The sequence below is a fragment of the Aulostomus chinensis genome, chromosome 20, assembly GCF_037954235.1.
Source record: "Aulostomus chinensis isolate RoL2024-O1b breed Wild chromosome 20, RoL_Achi_v1.0, whole genome shotgun sequence".
Lineage (NCBI taxonomy): Eukaryota > Metazoa > Chordata > Actinopteri > Syngnathiformes > Aulostomidae > Aulostomus > Aulostomus chinensis.
This window is the reverse complement of record NC_141339.1, coordinates 8,260,225-8,280,064: the sequence shown is the minus strand read 5'-3', so window position 1 is coordinate 8,280,064 and position 19,840 is coordinate 8,260,225. Positions and strand designations below refer to the sequence as shown.

The 19,840-nt window shown below is 39.3% G+C and overlaps 1 protein-coding gene across 5 annotated transcripts in view; it reads left to right on the top strand.

Annotated features, from left to right (window-relative positions):
* The first annotated feature begins 637 nt into the window (after positions 1-637).
* The window catches only part of LOC147242714 (dystrobrevin beta-like), a 28,653-nt gene continuing 9,450 nt past the window's right edge, over positions 638-19,840 (top strand). For 2 of the 5 annotated variants that reach the window (XM_086189566.1, XM_086189562.1), the window contains exons 1-14: positions 638-899; positions 9,577-9,665; positions 9,774-9,854; positions 9,972-10,185; positions 10,355-10,440; positions 11,007-11,161; positions 11,323-11,422; positions 11,888-12,054; positions 12,996-13,120; positions 14,095-14,166; positions 16,560-16,637; positions 17,572-17,659; positions 17,796-17,875; positions 19,302-19,415. In XM_086189566.1, coding sequence (XP_086045692.1) covers positions 9,578-9,665; positions 9,774-9,854; positions 9,972-10,185; positions 10,355-10,440; positions 11,007-11,161; positions 11,323-11,422; positions 11,888-12,054; positions 12,996-13,120; positions 14,095-14,166; positions 16,560-16,637; positions 17,572-17,659; positions 17,796-17,875; positions 19,302-19,415 — 1,448 coding nt within the window. In that variant the 5' untranslated portion in view covers positions 638-899; position 9,577. Of the gene's footprint in view, positions 900-8,192; positions 8,229-9,576; positions 9,666-9,773; positions 9,855-9,971; positions 10,186-10,354; positions 10,441-11,006; positions 11,162-11,322; positions 11,423-11,887; positions 12,055-12,995; positions 13,121-14,094; positions 14,167-16,559; positions 16,638-17,571; positions 17,660-17,795; positions 17,876-19,301; positions 19,416-19,840 lie in introns of all 5 variants that reach the window. The other 3 variants (XM_086189563.1, XM_086189565.1, XM_086189564.1) reach the window with 3 other exon arrangements.

Sequence of the window (19,840 nt, the reverse complement as noted above, 5' to 3'; positions counted from 1 at the left end):
GATTATAATTGTTCTGTCCTGAACTTTAGCAAGCCTCATAATATAAGAAATAATCCAAGTGTAACTATTCTACCTAATACGCTTATAATTTTTTTTAAATTAAAATAAAAAGTCTATTAATTTTCATAAGAAAGTTGGCAGCAGAATGGTCTCACATAGGGTTGTATATAATATGTGATATATAATGTAAAGTGTGTTAAGAGGAAGTGGCCTCAATATAGTGGAGCTAATTCAGCCAAATGTATTTTTTATCATTAAATGGAGACTAAAGCCTAAAATATGTACTTTATGTAAAAAACAGAAACAAAAAACTGGCTATAGCGAATGGGTAAGGCATAGTAGTGATCAAATGATAGTTCCTTTCAAATATTGTAGCCTTGCCACTGTTACTATTAAATTTCACTCTCTAGTTTGACTTGTATTATAATCTGTCATGATAGCATTAGCTGTAAAGTTTACTCTTGTATGATCTTTAATGTTATACTGTATAATGGCGTATAAATTAATTAAAGTGGCGTTCTATTTAAGATCTATTATTGAAAGTCAAGTCAGTGGTGACTAGACGGTGTGTGTTGGCATGCAGCTATCCAGTTGTCAGAGGGGAGGGAGCTATGCCGAACAGAGGAGTAACTTTCTTTCAAAAATAGTTCATCTCAGTGTGGCAACCGGTGCAGCCGCGGCGACATCCGAGTATGGGGGCGGCGAGGCATGCTTCCATGATACGGAAATAAATTACAAGACCGGACAACGTTATCTCCACCATACAAGACACAGCACAAGACGTTGAAAAGAGGAAACTGTTCAAGATAGAAGACATTGGGTTAAAGCAAAAGTCAGAGACACACGTTTCATTTTTGATGTTAGTATCTTGGCGCAAATACCTTCCGAAAATAGTCCCGGTGAGTATAGCCTGTCTCATATAGCCTTTTATGGAACACAGCATTGTAGGTATTATAATTAGTTGATTTACATTGACTTTCAGTGTAAATGTTCGACCGAGCTCGGGTCTGAGATTTCACATTCATTTGGGGGAACAGGGTGAACAGGGAGTTAAACTTTTCTGCAATATGGCCGCTCAGATGTCACACAACTTTCCAGAAGTCGCCAAAAACTTCTGACTTAACTTTTAATGAATCCAGTGTGAATCCAGACGAAGCATTGAAACCGTTGAAGATTGCATGTATTTGTTTATAACTTTGTTTAATATGCGGTGTCATTCTCTTGTGTGTAATAGTACACCCGAGACATACCCCCTTTTTCAAAAATCAAAACTGCTATTGGTATTCGACGACCTGTAATGCTGCTCTCTTGCATGGAGGAACGTTAGTCGCCATTCAAAAATCTGGAAATTTTACGTTACATGGCTTGGAGTCATATGTATCTGGAGCTAAATGTTGGTATATAAAAAGTTGGTATGGAGAACAGTCCGCAGCAATTATATACATTTATAACGCAACAAGTTGAATGACCACATATATACTTAGAATAAGGATAATGTGATTTAAAACAAGTCAAAATGTGTTATCAGAGCTGGAAAGAGCATTTTTAGGGCCTAGGCAGAATTTGACAGCCTCCCTCCTAACCCAAAATTATGATAAATAATGTGGTAAATAAGGTAAAGCTGTGGTTGTAACCCAAAAAATTATCTAGTTATTTTGTGAGGTATTAGTGTGAAATGTGACATTTTGAGTTTTAAATACATGACAAGTCAACAAGTTACAGTCAGTAAACATGCACTCTTGTATTCCACTAATATTTTAAAAAATAACAATGTTCCAAATTTGATAAGAGTTAAGTGATTTTTTTTCTGGAAATTTGTCAATTTTTTTGGTTGGATGTGCTGATAAGGAGCATTCTTCAGATTTATACATCATACTTGTATTTGGGTCTTGAGTCAGTTTGGACAACACACAGGACCTCTTGCCTGTTTACTGACATTTGCTTTATAAAGAACAGCTGCATCCACTCAGGCTTAATAGTGGCATATCAATTTTCCTAAGCCATGTAAGCAGCATAGTCAGATTTTCCTTTTGAATAAAAGGATGTATTGAAACTATAACTGATATGGGAATATTTAGTACATGTAAACCTTGTGTAAATGTAATCTCAAATAATATGATTCCAATGGATTCCTTATAATTAACATTGGAAATGAAGCCACTGCTCAGACTTTTTAATGGATAATAAAGTTCTCAGTTTACTACTGATGCATTGATATGACCTGTGTAAGAAACTTATTGTATCAGCCAGGAGATACTGATACAGAAGCTCTTACTTCTATTTATGTTACATGTAAAGAATGGGTGCAGTTCTTACTTGGTACAATGTTTAGCCATTACCATCATATTAATTATTTAACTAACAATGTAACAAATATAATATTTCCTCATCATGATGCATCCAGCAAACTAAATGTGTCATCCTTTTGCTTCCAAAACAATCAGCTATATTAAAGTTAGCTACCTGTCAAAACTGTTAACAGAAATCAGTTAAAATGTTTGTCTCCTGGGTTTAATTTCATCCTCGTTTGGTTGATATGGGTAATGATGAAGTGGTTGCTTGTGAGTTTTCTAACAGCAGACAGGGAGCAGATTTTTGGGGACAATCATGTTGCCTTTTTAATTTCAGCTCTTGCTCTGAGTGATGCTAATATTGGTAACAGCATGAAAAGATACGCGCTGTTGCAGTGAGAAATAAATGCTCAGTTTTGCGATTCAGTGATGGTGTAGAAAAATATGTTCTTTTTCTTCTCGATTCTTAAGGGCATGGCTTCCCTGGGATGTTGGGATGCCATTCGAGTTGAGCCCTTGTGCCTTTGGCCATCTACGATATTGCTTATTTAAACACCGGTATTCGACAAGAACTAGTGCATTCATACCATAGGGAAATATTTTAGATTTGACAGCCGAACTGTGCAACTGCCTTCATTGTGGGTGTGGAGAAAATAGCATTGAAGATGAAATCTATGATTAAATAAAGAGTCATAACTAGGCATCTTCTACTTTATATAATTTCCCCCAAAAAAGGAAGGTATTATTGTTCATTTTGCATGGAGGAGCAGTTTTATAGCCTATGAATTCTCCTGGGGACCTCAAAGCTCCTTAGTCATTAACTGTTTCATGCACTGATTGCAGTGAAATACAATGTAATGACAGACAAGTTAAACTACTTGTTAGATCTGCCACCTTTGTCCTTTTAAGTTTGAATAACAACTTATTTTTGGAATCCCTGTAATGTTTTCTTAGGGCTATTTATACTGTGGTGGTTGTTGCTAGAGAGCCTCCACAATAAAAAAAAACATTTTAAGTCCAGTATAAATCTGGGGATTATAACTGGTAACTGCTGTCTATGTCAAAACAAAAACATGACTGTTAAAGTCAAAGTTTAACTAGGGATTTAGATCTATGGCTGAATTTGTGAGAGAATTGGTGTAAGGATTAATTGATCATTGTTAGTCATCCTTTGATGTTTACATATTAACATGATAACCTGTGCAGACTGAGAATTGCTATTCACATTTCTTTGTCTTTCTCTTTGGCTTTTATACTTATCACTTTCGTCATCTGATGAAAGATTTCCTGATTTCACTTGGCTTTATTTTGATATCCACACCTTGCCCCTTTAGTCTATTTCTGGCTGTCTTTCTTCATTTGTCTCACTCTTTCTTTAGAGCTGGCGTGACTACCCTACAGTGCCCCTGGTATGCCATCCTTCCCATCCAAAACAGATTTGCAGTTCAGGTTTCATTGGTTTAAATCACATATTCTTGGTCTGTGGAAATGTAAATAAACCAGAGGAGTCTGATAACAAGGTGCGCACACGTTGTGCTCTTTAATGTTATCCCTGCATAGGAGAACAACCCTGTTTAGCAGCTCAAATAGCTCCTTGTGTGTGTGTGTGTGTGTGTGTGTGGGGGGGGGGGTAATATGAGATGATGACCTATGATTTTAGGTTGTCCAGTGTGAGTAACTGGTACTTGATTTGTTACCTCACTCATTCTGACATTCTGACATTCTTCCTGAATACATAATTTAGATGGTTTATGGTGTGGCTACCTTATGATTTATAAGTCACTACCAAAGTGACTTGACAATATGGATAGAAGTGTTGAGTAAAAATAAACTGGGTTCATCCATGCTAACATGAGCATAGCCATTGCCATTGCTGTCAGTTATGATTATAATCAATAAGAGTTGCTAAACTTAACTTCTCTGTTGCACAAGACAAGCGTGTGACAGATCTGTTTTTCGTGGTAGGTCTATTTTTCTTTCTTCAATAATATCAAAACAGTTCTCTTGCCATTTAAAATGAAAGATGTTTCATAGAAACTGCCAAACTGGTGCTTTGTGATGTGCAAAAGTACTGCTCTGAACCCAATATGCATAGAGGATGGATGCAGTGTTTTTAGCATTGCCTGTGTTACAGGCAATGCTAAAAACACTGCAATGTTAGATCACTTAACTTTGAATATGAAGATTACCAAGATTACCAAAATGTAACCAGTTTGTGTAGAGTTGGGTTCAAACCTGTCAGGGTTCTAAATGAACATCCGTTAAACACCAAATGTGGGTGGATTTCAGACTCTGAGGTTAATGGTTGTACTGAAATAGCCACGTAATAAATAACTATGCAGACAGTCTCACTCACTTTGGTGTCATTTATGGGTGCACTGTTTCGGTCGTCTGTGTCAAGTGAGTCACTCACTCACTCATACACTCACACACACACACATTTTTACTTTGGCATCCTTTTGGGACATGATATAGATGGGCTAGGCTACCGCTTGCTGCTAATCTCCTACTTGCTAACTGTAGGCTATTAGACATTATGTGTTGATATTTACAAATAACACCAACACAACCTTTAGAATGTAAATCCACTGATGAAAAAGATGGACAAGGAAGCACACAAAAATAGAAAACTGTGTGGGGCAAAAGGAGGTTTGGTGATAAAGAATTGATTTAATATTTATCATGACATTGACCTGTTGTGAAATACAGATACATGTAATATAAAGGCAATTTATTTCTCTTGGTAAAAATATGCTTGGCCAGTGGATTATTTTCATCGACCAATCCCCATGGCTGGCGAGTCACAGTTTATTTTGAACACTGGTATCCGGTCATATCCTTATCCAGGGAATGTATGTTTGCTCTTATGATATCACTGTTCAACTACAGTTAAATGATAAATGGCATAGTAAATGTGTGTAGTATGTTTTGTGTTACTAGTTATGATCTGTAAACACTCTCAACTGTTCTGTTCGCCTGGTGACAAACCTTTCGGATGTTGGGTCACCTGGGTCGTTTCTATGATAGCATGGGGACCAAAGGTTTAGAGAGAGAGAGAGAATGGATAGGCAGGTCGAGAGTTTTACTTTTGAGTGAACCTGTTTGTAGTCTGCACTTGAAGTGTTTCTCTCCAGGGCAGGTTTACGTTGAACTTGATTTAGATAAATGTAGGAAAGTGTCATTTTCACTGACTATCATTTAGTATGTAATAAATTCTTAATCATTTCATTAATTATTTGACAATTGATTTTTTTGTGTGCTTCTAGCAAAATATTTCTTTTTATCCATCTCAAATGTGGAGTTTTGTTTTGTACTTTTTTTTGGTTTTGGACCATTTGCTGTAATTGTGGTCAAGTCTGAGACAAATGTATTATTTTCTCACATTATTTAAACACAGTGGTGCAGTGGTTAGCACTGTCGCCTCACAGCAAGAAGGTTCCGGGTTCGAGTCCCGACTCCAGCACAGGATCTTTCTGTGTGGAGTTTGCATGTTCTCCCCGTGCCTGCGTGGGTTCTCTCCGGGTACTCCGGCTTCCTCCCACCATCCAAAGACATGCAATTGGGGACTAGGCTCATAGAATACTCTAAATTGACCGTAGGTATGAATGGTGGTTTGTCTTTGTATGTTGGCCCTGGGATGGACTGGCGACCTGTCCAGGGTGTACCCCGCCTCTCACCGGTTGACGCTGGGATAGGCTCCAGCCCCCCCGCGACCCTTAAAGTAGGAATTAGCGGAAGACAATGGATGGAATAAAAAACGAGATATTTTCTTGTGATACTGTAAAATGTACGTTTACAAAGTAAGTGTAATAGTGTCATAGATATTTCACTGACTTTAGATAAGTGTGTAAAGTGGCACCATCTTGCATATATGATAACGTGTAACACAGACACACACACACACACACACACACACACACACTAGTAATGTCTTGACATGGCAGACTTTGAGAATAGAAAGTAGCTGCAAGTGGTAATGTGCTCATGTGGCATGCATGGCACGCACAAGTGTATTTGTGTTGTGTACAAAGGATGGTGAACACCCTTTTACCCCTCTTTAGTACCTTCTCACCTGCCTGACGCCTCTTTCTGTGTCCAAGGCATCTTCAAATCACTGTCTGTGTCCCACTCACCAACACTACCCTTCATTCATCTCCAGTGTGCAGCGTTGAGTCCAATGTGTATATTCCTTGTGTTTGTGACTTCAAATCCAGGCTTGTTGGCCTGTTTTATACTTGTAGCAACTGAATGCTGCTAACAGGTGTGTGCATGTGTGTGCTTGTAAAATAGAGAGTGAAAAAATTGTGTTTGCTTGATGATTGGGTTTGTGTAAGCATTGCATTATGGTGAAACGGTAGAGCAGGGGTACTCAAATACTATCTTAGTCAAAGGTCCATTTATTGGGGACGGTCAGGCACATAATATTCAAAACAAAGTGTCCTTTTCATTCAAAACAAAAACAATAATGTAAACTAAAATAAAATGCCACTTGCATTTCGACATAAATTATAATAAATAGTTGAATAAAACAAAACATGACCCTTGTCATAAATCCAAAACAGATATATGAGGAGGGTGTTAAGAACACTTTTCTTTTTAAATATAAACACAAAGAACCACAAGAAAGAAGGAAAATGAATTTCTGGTCTATGGTGAATCAAGCATCTCAGGAATTCCACACGAAGATAGATGCTAAAATCAAGCCAAATGTCCTTTCAGTTTAAAAAAAAAACTGATTAACATTTTAAAAAACTGCTCCAAATACAAAAGTGAAGGTTATGAAAATTGCGCTTGCAGCAGTGAACTCTGACTGACCCAGTAACAGACAGTCTGTGTATAGTTGGCACGGAGACAAGTCCCGGCCAGTGTATCGCGTTGCGGTTGGCGGGGATGCGAGTGAAATGCAAGTACAGTCGCTTGTGGATTATCGGTGTACCTGTCTGTATGTGCTGTGGCCACAAGGGCAGAGTGTGATATATAAACATGTTTCGGGTTACAAAAAAAAACAACAACAAAAAATGCTCTGGCCAGACCAGCCATTTTGGAAACCTCCCAAACCTCCCTATGGCCACCGTGCCTTGATTTGCTGACCCAAACAAAACAAATGGTGAAGGAATTACAGTTTAGGGGCCATAAATAGGCGGCCGGCGGGCCGGATGTGGCATGGGGGCCCCCTATTGAGGATCACTGCTGTAGAGTATGAGATTGTTTGGTGGTAGCACAGGTGCACTTGTTGGGTGGTCCGTGATGAGGTTACCTCACATACACTAATTAATTGGCAGGGTTCATTTTGTGCAACAAAGTCATGAAGAATGGAAATATAAATTCCCAAGTCTGGAAATGTGTTTTGAATAAAGATAAAAGAAAGAGAGAGAGTCAGAAAATTTTGAAAAAGCCGTGGAAATTTGCTTTGCCAATACTTTTATGGTAAATATTTAATGACGAAATGTTGTGTCAAATCACAGTGCACTGCTTATTATTTGAGGGGTGATGGGATGTGTGATGTCACAAAACCTTTGACCTAAGACCCTCAAACTTGCTACTACACTTCCTTGGTATGCCAGACAAACATATGCCAAATTTGACTTTAATCAGATGGATGTTTTTTGTGCTACATACACAGATTTTTTGCCTTTACAAATGATTTGATAAGAAAATAGCAAACTACACAACGATTGACAGTTTTATTTTCCTTTATTTTTTGCATTATAAAATGTTAGTTGTGTGTTATTTAAGTGTTGCACCAGTCTACCCAGTGTACAGCCATGTAGGATGTGCACCCCACATACTGACTTGGTTTTGGTGAGTGTATTTGTGTCGCTGAACCTTTGACAGTATTGTCTGAAGAATGAAAAGGCTTAAAATGGCTTTTCTTTATGTTCTCTCTTGTCTTGCTTCTAGACATCCTTTATCAAGTCTCCTCAGTCCTGTTTGTGTGTGAGTAACCACACTTAGGCATCCAAATATGTCCAACTTTGACAGAAAATTACTCCATCCCAAACAACACACAATGGTTTGTTTTTTTTTAAGTCTGGGTAGAAAATATGTAATTTCCACATGAATGGCTTAGTGTATTAGTGGAATTTGGGTTTACTGAAGAATTTCATCACTGTGAGTAATGAAGATATAAAACTAGATATAAAACATGCAAGGCCACAAACGAATAATAAACCTAATCAGACACTTAACACTCCATCACCCCATTGAGCCTACCCAGTGTCAGGAAGCTAACAAGAAAAGGCAGCTAAGGCCAATAAGCAGAGCTCCGAGGCAAGTACTAGCCTGCAGCCTCTCCTCTCTTTCATTGGCTGCTGCAGTCAGCTGCTTTTTTTTTCCATGAGTGAAAGATATTCATACAGCTGGATATACAGCAACTCATTTGCGGAAGAATTTTATTCGTTCCTTTTTCCAGTAAGAGAGCACTTCATTTTTGTTATGAGTTGTTAAAATAAGAAAAGATCTAGCAAACAAGTGCAATTTGGGAAAGACCATAAATAATATTTTCTGTAGATATGAAAATAAAAGCTTCCATTGAAGAAGAGTTGATTTGAATGTTGTATATTCTACAATCAATAGTCTGAAAGTATCAGCAAGTCACATTCAAAAGATTGGAAAATTGGAATCAGCCAATGCAATCCGTACATCTCTAACAGTATCCTTGAACTTGACTAATTTTGCCATGTGTTGTCTTTCACCACCCCAAAAAAGATGAACGGCTTGCAAGACCGTCTTCCCTATCTCATTCATGTTGCAGCTACAGTTTAAGCAGTGAAGCACTCAGCCTGTCAGACAGACACTAGTGATGTAGAGGTAGAAGCCTTCTGAAAATAATGAGGCCCACTCCATCAAGTCAAGAAAATGCTTACATTTTGAAATTAGGCTACGACAGCATAAAATGTTCAATTACTAAAAACTCTGCAGGTTATTCTGGGACTCTTTGATTTTCCTTCATGTCATTTCTACTTTTCCCCAGTGTGTTACGCTCGGGGAGATTCAAATTGATTTGATTATACCTGTGAAAGTTATAATTTGATGAATGATCAAATATTGATGCCTTTCAATTTCTTATGCCTCCAAATTGAACACTGATATGTTTGTATGTGGGCTGCACAGTGGTGCAGTGGTTAGCACTGTCACCTTACAGCAAGAAGGTTCCGGGTTCGAGCAGGAGGTCTTTCTGTGTGGAGTTTGCATGTTCTCCCTGTGCCTGTGTGGGTTCTCTCTGGGTACTCCGGCCTTGAGATGGGAGCTCTGCTTTTTTATACTGTATTATACTCTCATGCAGGATGGTGATGGAGGAAGGGAGTCAGAGAGACAGAGAGAGGGGGGATCTAGACACAACAGAAGGAGGGAGGCAGATCCTGGTGGAGCTCGGTGAGTGAACATATCAAACTTTATTATGGAAGCATTTCTTGCTTGTTGTTTTAGTCTGTTAACAATGTCTAATACAGTTTTACAGTTTTTCCATCTTGTTTATCACAGGGGAGCAGAACCTTGATGCCATTTGTCTCTCTACATATCGAACTGCCTGCAAGCTGAGATTTATACAGAAGAGATGCAACTGTGAGTCACTACTGTTTTTCAGAATGGCATCAACAGTGGTTAATTATTGCTTTAAGTGTAGATATGTTTTAAGATGTCACTCCCCTCACCTCCCACCACCATTCATTTTCATTCCAGTGCACCTGATCGACATATACAATGTGATTGAAGCAGTACGGGACGCTGGTCTGAATGCTGTGGAGCTGAATGCCATCATTTCTGTCACCAGGCTGGAGAACTTGGTGTCATCCTTGTACAACCAGCTCAGCAAGCGCCTGCCCACTACTCACACAATCAGTCAGCGAGAGAGCACTGTTCTGTTGGTCCAGTTCATATTGGCTGCCATCGAGAGGTAATGTTAGAGAAATAATGGCAGCGTTCCCTAGAACTTTTGTGTCTTATTGAGTTTGGCATTGAGTTTGTATGCACACATTGCAGAATGTTGTCTAGTTTTGCTTCAACATGTGGGAGACCTTGACCTTATACACTGAGATGTGTGTTTGTGTGGTTGTGCTTTCCAGTGAGGCAGACAGCAGACTGACAGTGCTATCTGTAAAGGCAATGCTGGCCATGCTGTGTGGAGGGAAGCTGGTAGATAAACTCCGTTGTAAGTACCAGCTTTGGAGGAACTCTTCCAGAATATGATTTTAGTAACAAGATTACACATTACTGCATTTGTTTTAATTTACTTCAAATGGTAGAGAGTAATTAAGATCTAAATGTAAATGACTTAGTAAGAACAATCTGTTCTGAGGACTAGAATGAGAAACTCTTCAAACTTTAAAAATCGGACAAATTAATTACTAATAGATCAATCAGAGACAGCAGTTTTTGTCCAATTAATCTTGACATTTATAAGGATCTGAACTATATCCTACGCATTCATAGATATTATTGCAGTAAATATGCTTGAATTTTTTTTCTCCATAAAGGTCTATGTTAAAGTTCAGCTAATTGTGGATCTTAAATAATATGGTTTTGGGCCTGGACACACACTTGTGAAAATAACATGATATTTGTTATAATAATCCAACAATTAGCAATATTTGACTGAACATCTAAGTCATGGTAATACAATCAGAACTAAAAAATACTTCCGATACATTGCTTCGTAATATTGTGTTTGTTTGTGTGTGTGTGTGTGTGTGTGTGTGTGTGTGTGTGTGTCTCTAGATGTATTTTCTCAGGTATCTGACTCCTGTGGTGTGTTGGTACTGTCCAAATTTGACAATTTTTTGAGGGAAGCTCTCAAGCTGCCCACTGCTGTGCATGAAGGACCGTCCTTTGGCTACACACACAATTTAGCTCGCTCCTGCTTCCCACAACAGGTAAACACACAACTCTAATGAACCACAAAGTTCAACCTGATTTTTTTCTATTTGCCTGTTTTTCTTATTCTATTATAAAATCTTCATCTGATGGTCCTGGTCCCTTTTTGTTTGGAGCTTTTACTGTGACTTTTCCTGAGAGTGTTTTAACTGTTGTGCAGAAGAGGGTGATGCTCAACATGTTCCTGGACGTTGTCGCTGACCCTCCTCCATGTCTGGTCTGGCTTCCTCTCATGCACCGCATGGCCAACGTGGAGCTCGGTAGAAACACAATCTACAGTTTTACTTACATTTGGTATAATGTTTGGGAAAGATAATTGTCTTCTGTTCTTTCATTACAACTATTATTAGACATTGGCCATTTTGTTGAGATAATGAAGCAGTTAACCCATTTTAAGTGTCCAAAATATATCACAAGGATGGCCTCAGCTTCTGTTTAATTTCAAGTCAAAGCGGGTCTTCAGAGTATACTGTTTTTTTGATCAAGTTGTATATAACTGTTACAAAACAAACAGCACTGCTAAATTATGTTTCTAAAAGTTGGGGGTCCTAAAGTTAAAATACTTAACTGTATTTAAGGTTGATTTCTGCATTTAAATATTTCGATTTTTTTAGATTGTCTTAGATTTGTCTCAAAAACTTTGAACTTGACAGTTCTTCTGGGTCTTGACTTGTCTCGAACAGTGATTGACTCTGGTGTTCTCTCTTTTTCTCTCACACTCCCAGTCTATCATCCTGTGTCCTGCTCCTACTGTCGTAGCAATGGTATGACTGGCTTCCGCTATCGCTGTGTCCGTTGTCGTGGTTACCAGCTCTGCCAGAATTGCTTCTGGCGTGGAAACATCAATGGCTCTCATAGCAGTAAGCATCAGATGAAGGAGCACTCATCATGGGTGAGTGACTGTGCAACTACTTACTTATCACACCAGGGTGCAGTGTGTGAGTGTGTGTGAGTGAGAGAGAGTGTGTAGGAGTGTATAAAATGCAAAGCTTTGAAAGGGGTGTAAGTAGCCACGCTTAGGCATCCAAATATACATATACAGTGTTTTTGTCATACTTTGAAGGAAAATTCCCTAATCCAAAATAGCAGGGTTTTTTTTAAAGTCTGGATAGTAAATATGAAAAAGTTATGTATCATAAGTCAGAAACAGCAGTTGAATTATTCATCACCAGGACTTGGAATAATGTGTTTTTTTAATCTTTTAGTTTCAGCGATGAAATACCTGAAGAATATAGCTCTCATCTTTCAGGAAACTCATTTTAATAATCCTCAAGAGCTTTTCCTTTTCCTTTGATAAAATTGATTTCTGAATGTGCTTGCTTCCTGTTAATACTCTGTCATTTTAATAAGGTTAGCCTCAAGTTTGGTACAAGTATATTCTCTTACTTCTCCCATTATTTACAATAATTGACTGGATTCCATTTGCTCATTGTTGTCAAATGATCAAATGAAAATAGTTTTAAATAAGCACATCTTCCATTAAAAGGACTTAACTTAACAGAGATACAAAACAGATTAAACCAACCATGATCAACCTCATCAGTCAAACATAATTTTACACTGAAACCATAACACTGAAAAGGAGAAATAATAAGCCCAACTAAGCAAGTTAATTTAGCAGAGACTATCTTTAACTGCCCCTAGACATCCAAGAAACCCTAAAACCGGGTTGGCTTCATTAAGTTTGTATGAGGGATTGTGTGTACATCTTTCTGATCAGTGCAGACTCCTAAAATCATTTAAATGTAGTCATCATTACTTAGGAACATTTCTGGACAAAAATGTCACAATATTTTGCAAACACTGACATTTGATTTATTTATCTGTGTGTAGAGGTCACCTGCAACGAAGCTGGGCCGGGCCCTCAGCAGGACTCTGGGTTGTGCTTCATCCCGAGACCCTTCCCACCCAATTTACCCAGAGGAACCTGAGAGGACCCTAAACCTTGCCAACATAGTGTAAGAACTCCCAGGTTGTCCATCATTTTCTGATTGGTGTCTTTTGAAGGACACAGTATCATAAAGCATATTTAACTGGCACATTTGTGTGATTCAGAAGGAGTTTGACTTTTAAGGATTAGCAAGAATATGCTTGCAACATTTTATTTATTTAAAAAAAACAACAATTTTTATTGACTGCAGTGACATTGCACAAGACATCAGTACATCATCATTCAGGCAGTGGCACAGTTTATGGCCGTTACATCAGCAAAAGGAGTTTAAAGATAGAGAAATGTTTCACACTGAAAGTCTTTTCCATAGAACAAGCAGGCTTTTAGTTTATCACCTACAGAATTACTCAAAAGACCATTAGATACCATTAGGGGGGGGAAAAAATTGCTGATCTACCGCCAGCTATTTTGGTGGCTCCGCCCCTTGTAGTCAGATCCACAGGGTTTGATCCTCCAAATATCAGCAGAGGGCCACGTCACATGCCTCCAAGCGTTGAGCTTGTATCGAGGCCAGGACACACTAACTGCTGTTAGCTGTGAGTATCGTGTATGATAAAGTAGTGTCACATTGTTTACCTCTCCACATCTGCATTTATCCGTCTTTTCCTTGTTTTAGTCAATCCTTTTCCCTCTGTCTTTCTGTTCCTCCGTCTTGTGATCTTTGCCCTGTCTGTGTTTGCTCAGACCTGTACAACTTATTATTGCATGAATACACTCCAAAGCACGAGTGTGAGTATGTGTTTTGAAATTGTGGGTTTTCTAGTAGCTAGTCCTTTGTTTTTCTGTGAGTTGATGACATTACCTTTGCTCTGTGTTTGCAGATTCAGTCAATGCACTTTGTTGACTGTTTCATTGTGTGTGTGTGTGTGTGTGTGTGTGTGTGTGTGTGTGTGCGTGTGTGTGTCTGTGTGTGTGCGTGTGTGTGTGTCTGTGTGTGTGCGTGTGTGTGTGTGTGTGTGTGTACGCGCCCGTGTCATGCAGCCCCTCTCAACCTATTGGCAACACCAGTGAGACCATGTTGCTGTCGTCATCAGCACCAGAGTCTTCCAAGAGGTAAAGACTAACATAAAGAATTTTTGGAATAATGAAAAATAGTTATCAATCTTCTGGCACTTGCAGTTATTGACTATAATGAGAGGAGTTAATATAGACAGGTTTTTTGATAGCTTGTTAAAATATGAACTTGGCTGTACACTGTTTATAATGTGCACATGAAATATCAGCTGTGTGATTTAATGGGTGTTTACATCATGTGTCCATTTTACCATGTGAGATATTTTTTCTCCATCTTCATACAAATTGTTCTACTTTAAAAAAAATGGAAATAAATCCTGGATTATGTTGTTTTATCATTGACAAAATATGAAATATGATATTCAGCCCCCCTGCGACCTTTAACAGGATAAGTGGAAGAAGATGGATGAATGTATGGATTATAGGTTGTAATGATACATCTTTTGATGCAAAGCTAGGGCACTTCATCAGTGATGTTAACTGAGGTCATTGGGTGTTTCAAACATCAGACACCCTCGCTCTGGCTCCTAGCTGACGTTGTTTAGGCTTCAGCTTGTACCCTAGCAGCACTCAACCACAGATCTGCCCTTTTTAACGAGAGCCACCTAGAGGCTTTCTCTGCTGCCTCTGTGCTGCTGTAGATGGCCTTTCTCTTCCTCTCCCCTGTGATGCCGAGTGCAGTGTAAGCTTTGCAGAGAGACTTTCCTGCAAATCCTCTGCACCCAACTTCCTGGAGCTGTGTGACCATTCCCTCATAGCGTGGTCACTCATGAGGAACAATGAGCAACACCCTTGTTGTGTCAGGAATGCTGCCTCTCTGCACTGACATATCTATATACCCGTTCTTGAGGAAGAACTCTGTCAGCCACCTAGTTACTATGCTGACGAAAATCTTTCCTTCAACACAGGGTAGTGAGATGATACAGAACTGGCTGTTTATCTTGGAGTCTTCCTCTTTTGGGATCCACACTACATCTGCAAATCGCCACTACTCCGCTGCTCTTCCCCTCCTCCAGATGACCTTCAAGATCTACCAAAGCTGGTGCAGAAGCTTGAGACAGTGCTTGTTGACCTTGTAGGGTGTTCCGCTCAGTCCTGGTGCTGACCTAGACCTTGCTTTCTGCACCACCTTCTGAACGTCCTTGAGGAGTGGCTCCCTTAGATCGAAGGCCTCACCAGGCTCTGGTGGTGTAATCACAGCCTTGCACTGCCCTAGCTCTTGGTCTTGGAGAGGATCCTTGTAGGTGTGGCAGAGGTGTTGGTTGACTTCCTCCTTTGTACAGGCCAGCCACCTGCTGTGCTTCTGTCTCAGGAGTTCCTTTTTGAAGCTAAAGGGGCTGTTGATGAAAGCAGCCCACTTCCTAGCTCTCTCTTTCCTCTTTTTCTTGTGATGTTAAACTCTGCAGGGTTATGAGCCTCTTCCTGAGCATGAAACAGAGCTCTGCCAGTGCTGCCCTCTCTTCTTCACTGGTTTCTTTGTGTGGTTTCTTCAGGGTTTTCAGGTCTTTCTTGATGTTGTGGATTTTGGATGCCCTCTGGTTCCTGGTGTAAGGCTGCTTCACTCCCCTCTCCTCGCCAAACCTCTCTGCAGCCATAATCACTATGATGGTCATCATAGTCTGCAGCCTCCTTTCAACATCCCCTTTGGCCGTTTCTTCGAGCACCTTGTACACATCTCAGTCAAACTTGTGCCACCCTGCTGTTTTAGAGGCTTGGGGCCACTCTGTGGGTTGTGTCTGGGCCCGGCTCCTCCTCTGTCTCACCAAGTACCGGACCTGTGCGTGGTGATGCTTTCCATCGCTTCTTGCATTTAATCCTCATTTGATGAATCTTCAGGCCCCTCTTATTTTTTTCAGATCTCTTTGCACAAGCACTCTCTATCTGTCATCGGTTGTCCATTGCTGTTGTTTGTTAACCTTGAATCCCCCCCCCCCCCCCCCCATTTGGTTCCTGGTGCAGTTAGGGGTGCTAACCTATGCCGCCCCAGTTGCCATCTTTCTGAGCTGCCAACTGTCTCACTAGCTGTCACCAGCCTGTTCTTGGTTGTCAACCAGACATTCCTGGTAGTCACTGGTTTCTCAAGCTTGACTGTTGTAATGACACATCTTCTGATGCAAAGCTAGGGCACATCATCAGTGATGGGCCCTAGCTGATACGAAATATTAAATATAAAGGGCATTTGAAGAGCACAAACACAATAAAAAAGCAGCAAACAAAACACTTCTCGTTATATTGAACGGATTGCCCCCTAAATTTGATTGGTTCTTTACCAATGCAACACCGCTCCATTAAACCTAGTGAAAATCAACAAAAAATAAATGAAAGACAAAGAAAACCATATTATATAGCACACAATCACACATGATCAGCAGGACTGCCTGGCCACAACTGTTGGTGTGATTCCTGACACTTTCTTTTTTTCCATCATCTAGTTTGGTTGCGGCTCAGCGTATGAATGAGGAACATGCTCTGATTGCTGCTTATGTGAATCGCCTCCAGAGCAGCCCATGGTGAGAGAGGTGAACGGGAATGGTGGGGGGTTACTTATGTGGCGGAGACTGTGGTGGAACTTTGGTGTGGAGAAGAAAGCATGGTGAAGCAGTGAGGATATTAAATATTTTAGTCTATTATCTGTCATAATCTTACTATAAAATGAAGACATTCATCAATCTGAGTCCATTTATCTCCTGCCCAGGTGGCTGAATCTATATGAAATTGCACATGGCCCCAATTGCCATACACTTGTGTCTGATGTGGCTCAATAATAAACATTATTTCTTTATTTAGTAATTTTTTTATAAAACATCACTTCAGCCTGCATCTTCTTTTTCTGAATTAAAAATAACAACTATAATTACAACTCACATTGTGCTTGAAAGTGGAATTGGTTTACATCATCTTCTTCTACCTGTTGACTTCAGTGACTGAAAACAGACAGTGCCATCATACAATTGAAGGTTACATTGTGGTCAAAGGTGGAATTGATTTGCATAAACCTGTCTACATTTTTTCACAGTGGTTACTAATCTCTTTTGTCACATAGTAATCGTCATGCTACAGAAACACTTTTGGTCATAGGGCAAATACAGACTTTTTTTTCAAAAAGGAACATATAAATAAGTCATATTGATACAGACACACATTTTTTTCATGTCTCATTCATTCGTATGGACAAGTGAAGAGAAAAGCATGGATTCCTACTAATTGGATGTGAAATAGGATAGGATAGGAAAAATTGTGGCAGCGTTTTCTTCTGCTGTAGGCTATTTTCGTGTTTTGTTGAAACCTGTTACCCGTCAGTTTAGGCTCTCAGTTCCTTGTGTTGCTCACATCTGGTATCTGCATAAAAATACTAATCTTGAAAAAAATACAATGGAGAGAGAAGAGGTAGTCATATAAATGATAACTATGATTAAATTATGGTGCTAATCTGCTCTCTGTCAGCAGTATTGATAGTCCCAGCAGGCAAGATGAGGAGCACCAACTGATTGCCCGCTACACTTCAAGACTGGCTGACACAGACAGCTCAGGAGTGAGTTGATTCTAAGACTCAGTTAACTACAATTATGATTATAGACACAGATGCAATGGTTGCCCATTTCTGTTCTGAGTTTTCATAAGATATCCTGTGTATGTATGTGTTTGTGTGTGCGTGCATTTGTGTGTAGGTGATTCCTACCAGGAGCATCAACTTTGACGTGAACAAGCAGAAGAGGGAGCTCATTGCTCAGCTGGAGTGCAAAAACCGGTAGGAAAATGTTATCAAATTACTATTTTAATTTTGACCTGCATTCCAATGACAATATGTTTTGTGATTGATTTTTTTTTTTTACATTATCATGGAAAAACCCATATAAATTATAACATTGTGATTTTTGTGGAGTTTTGTATGCAACAGTAATGTTTTGTTTTCACTGTCGAATAAGATGCATAGGCAGACCATCTCTGCAGTACCACAATATTTAATTAAAATGTTATTTGACAAACAATCAACTACTAACAAATATTGCACCTTCCTGCATGCTGAAAATCACAGTAGGCCATAATGCAATTTCAATAGAATATTTATCAGTTAATGCAGCTATACTCTTTGTACTTTGTAGGTGTGTGGCTATATATAATTGTGTATATTTTGACTCTACAGTATTAAGAGTAAAGTTATCCCATAATTTGTTAGAATTTGGGCTGTTGGAGGTATTAGGTATTGTGATAACAATTTAGTGTTTAGAAACTGACCTGATGCCTTTAAAAGAAAATAACGAATGGTGGTTTGAAAGTTGATTTACATCATTTACATTATTGTCTATTCACTAGTGACATGTCCTTTCTAATTAGAAGTATTTGGTTTTTATTTGTCAATGTGTGATGGGTAATTTATTTATATTCTCAGAGAGGGCACAACAGAAAAAAAATCTGTCCCTCACCCTATGTTCTTAGGAAGTATATATTTTCCATATAAACACTAAAACTATACTGAAATTTTTTTGCTGCATTGTTTTCAGTATGACAGTCTTCATAACTGTCTATTCTTGCTGAAAGATGTACAGAGTGATATAAGCTTTGCTAGGTAGAATTTAAACATGCATTCAGATACAGGTGTGTGGGATTTAAATTGGAAAATAATTTTCTTTTGGGTGTGCAGCAGTTTTAGGATTTAGGGGTTTACATAGGATGATGGCATAGCTGATCCATGCATCACTTACACACAAGTTTGAAAATTAAGTTTTTTTTAAATTTTTAATTTTTTTTATCCCTGCTTTTGTAACCCATTTTTCAAACACCTGGTGCCAGTGTGCTACAATCCTAGCCACTATCTCTGCCTTATAGGCACTATTATCTCTGCCAACCTGGGGAGAGCCCTGAACTGGACTTATGCATCCTCCTGTACATGACCCGTTAGCAGTCCGTTTCTTGTGACGACAGGGGGGACTTCCACCAATAGGACGTTATTCCTACCGATTCTTTTCCAGAGATCAGACCAGACCAGAAGAGGTGTTGTAGTGACCAGGATTGTCAAGTTTACTTGTCAAGATTGTATTGTCTTTACCAAATTTTCATATATTTTTTCCTTCCAGCAGTAGTAGTAGTAGTGTGTGTTTGTGTCCTTTTCCTATATTTTTCTGCACAGTCATGTCACACTTCCACAGCTGACCAACATATTTTTAATTTCTCAGAGAGATCTTGGCAGAGATCAAACGTCTCCGTGCAGAGCATGAGGCAGTGTGCCAGCCCAGCCCAGATAGGGGGAGCACAAACCCAACTCTGCTGGCTGAGCTTCGGCTCCTCAGGTAATCACAGAAACCAGGCTGAACCAGCTCTTGCTAGAGCTCTGAATTTCTTGAGTAACCTTCACAGAAATAATGAAGCAATATTATTCTTGAAAACAGTTTGACAGCCCATTCAGTGCATTTTCAGCATTCTGTTCCACAGATTTGGCGGGAAATATGCTGTGTTGCTCTGCAGCTTGGAAGGAGAGTTCTCTCCGGCAGATGGCAGCGACAGATGGTGTCAATTTTTCAAACATAAGAATCACTTCCAACATGTTTATGCTTTTTAATAAATACAAAAAACTCAAGCAGGAGGGGTGGGGCATTTTAAGAGTGGTCGTCATATGTTCTTCCAGTGAGAGTTCACAATGGTCTTATTTAGGGATGGGAATTGATAAGATTTTTAGGATTCAGATTCCATTTTCGATTCTGCTTAATGATTCAGT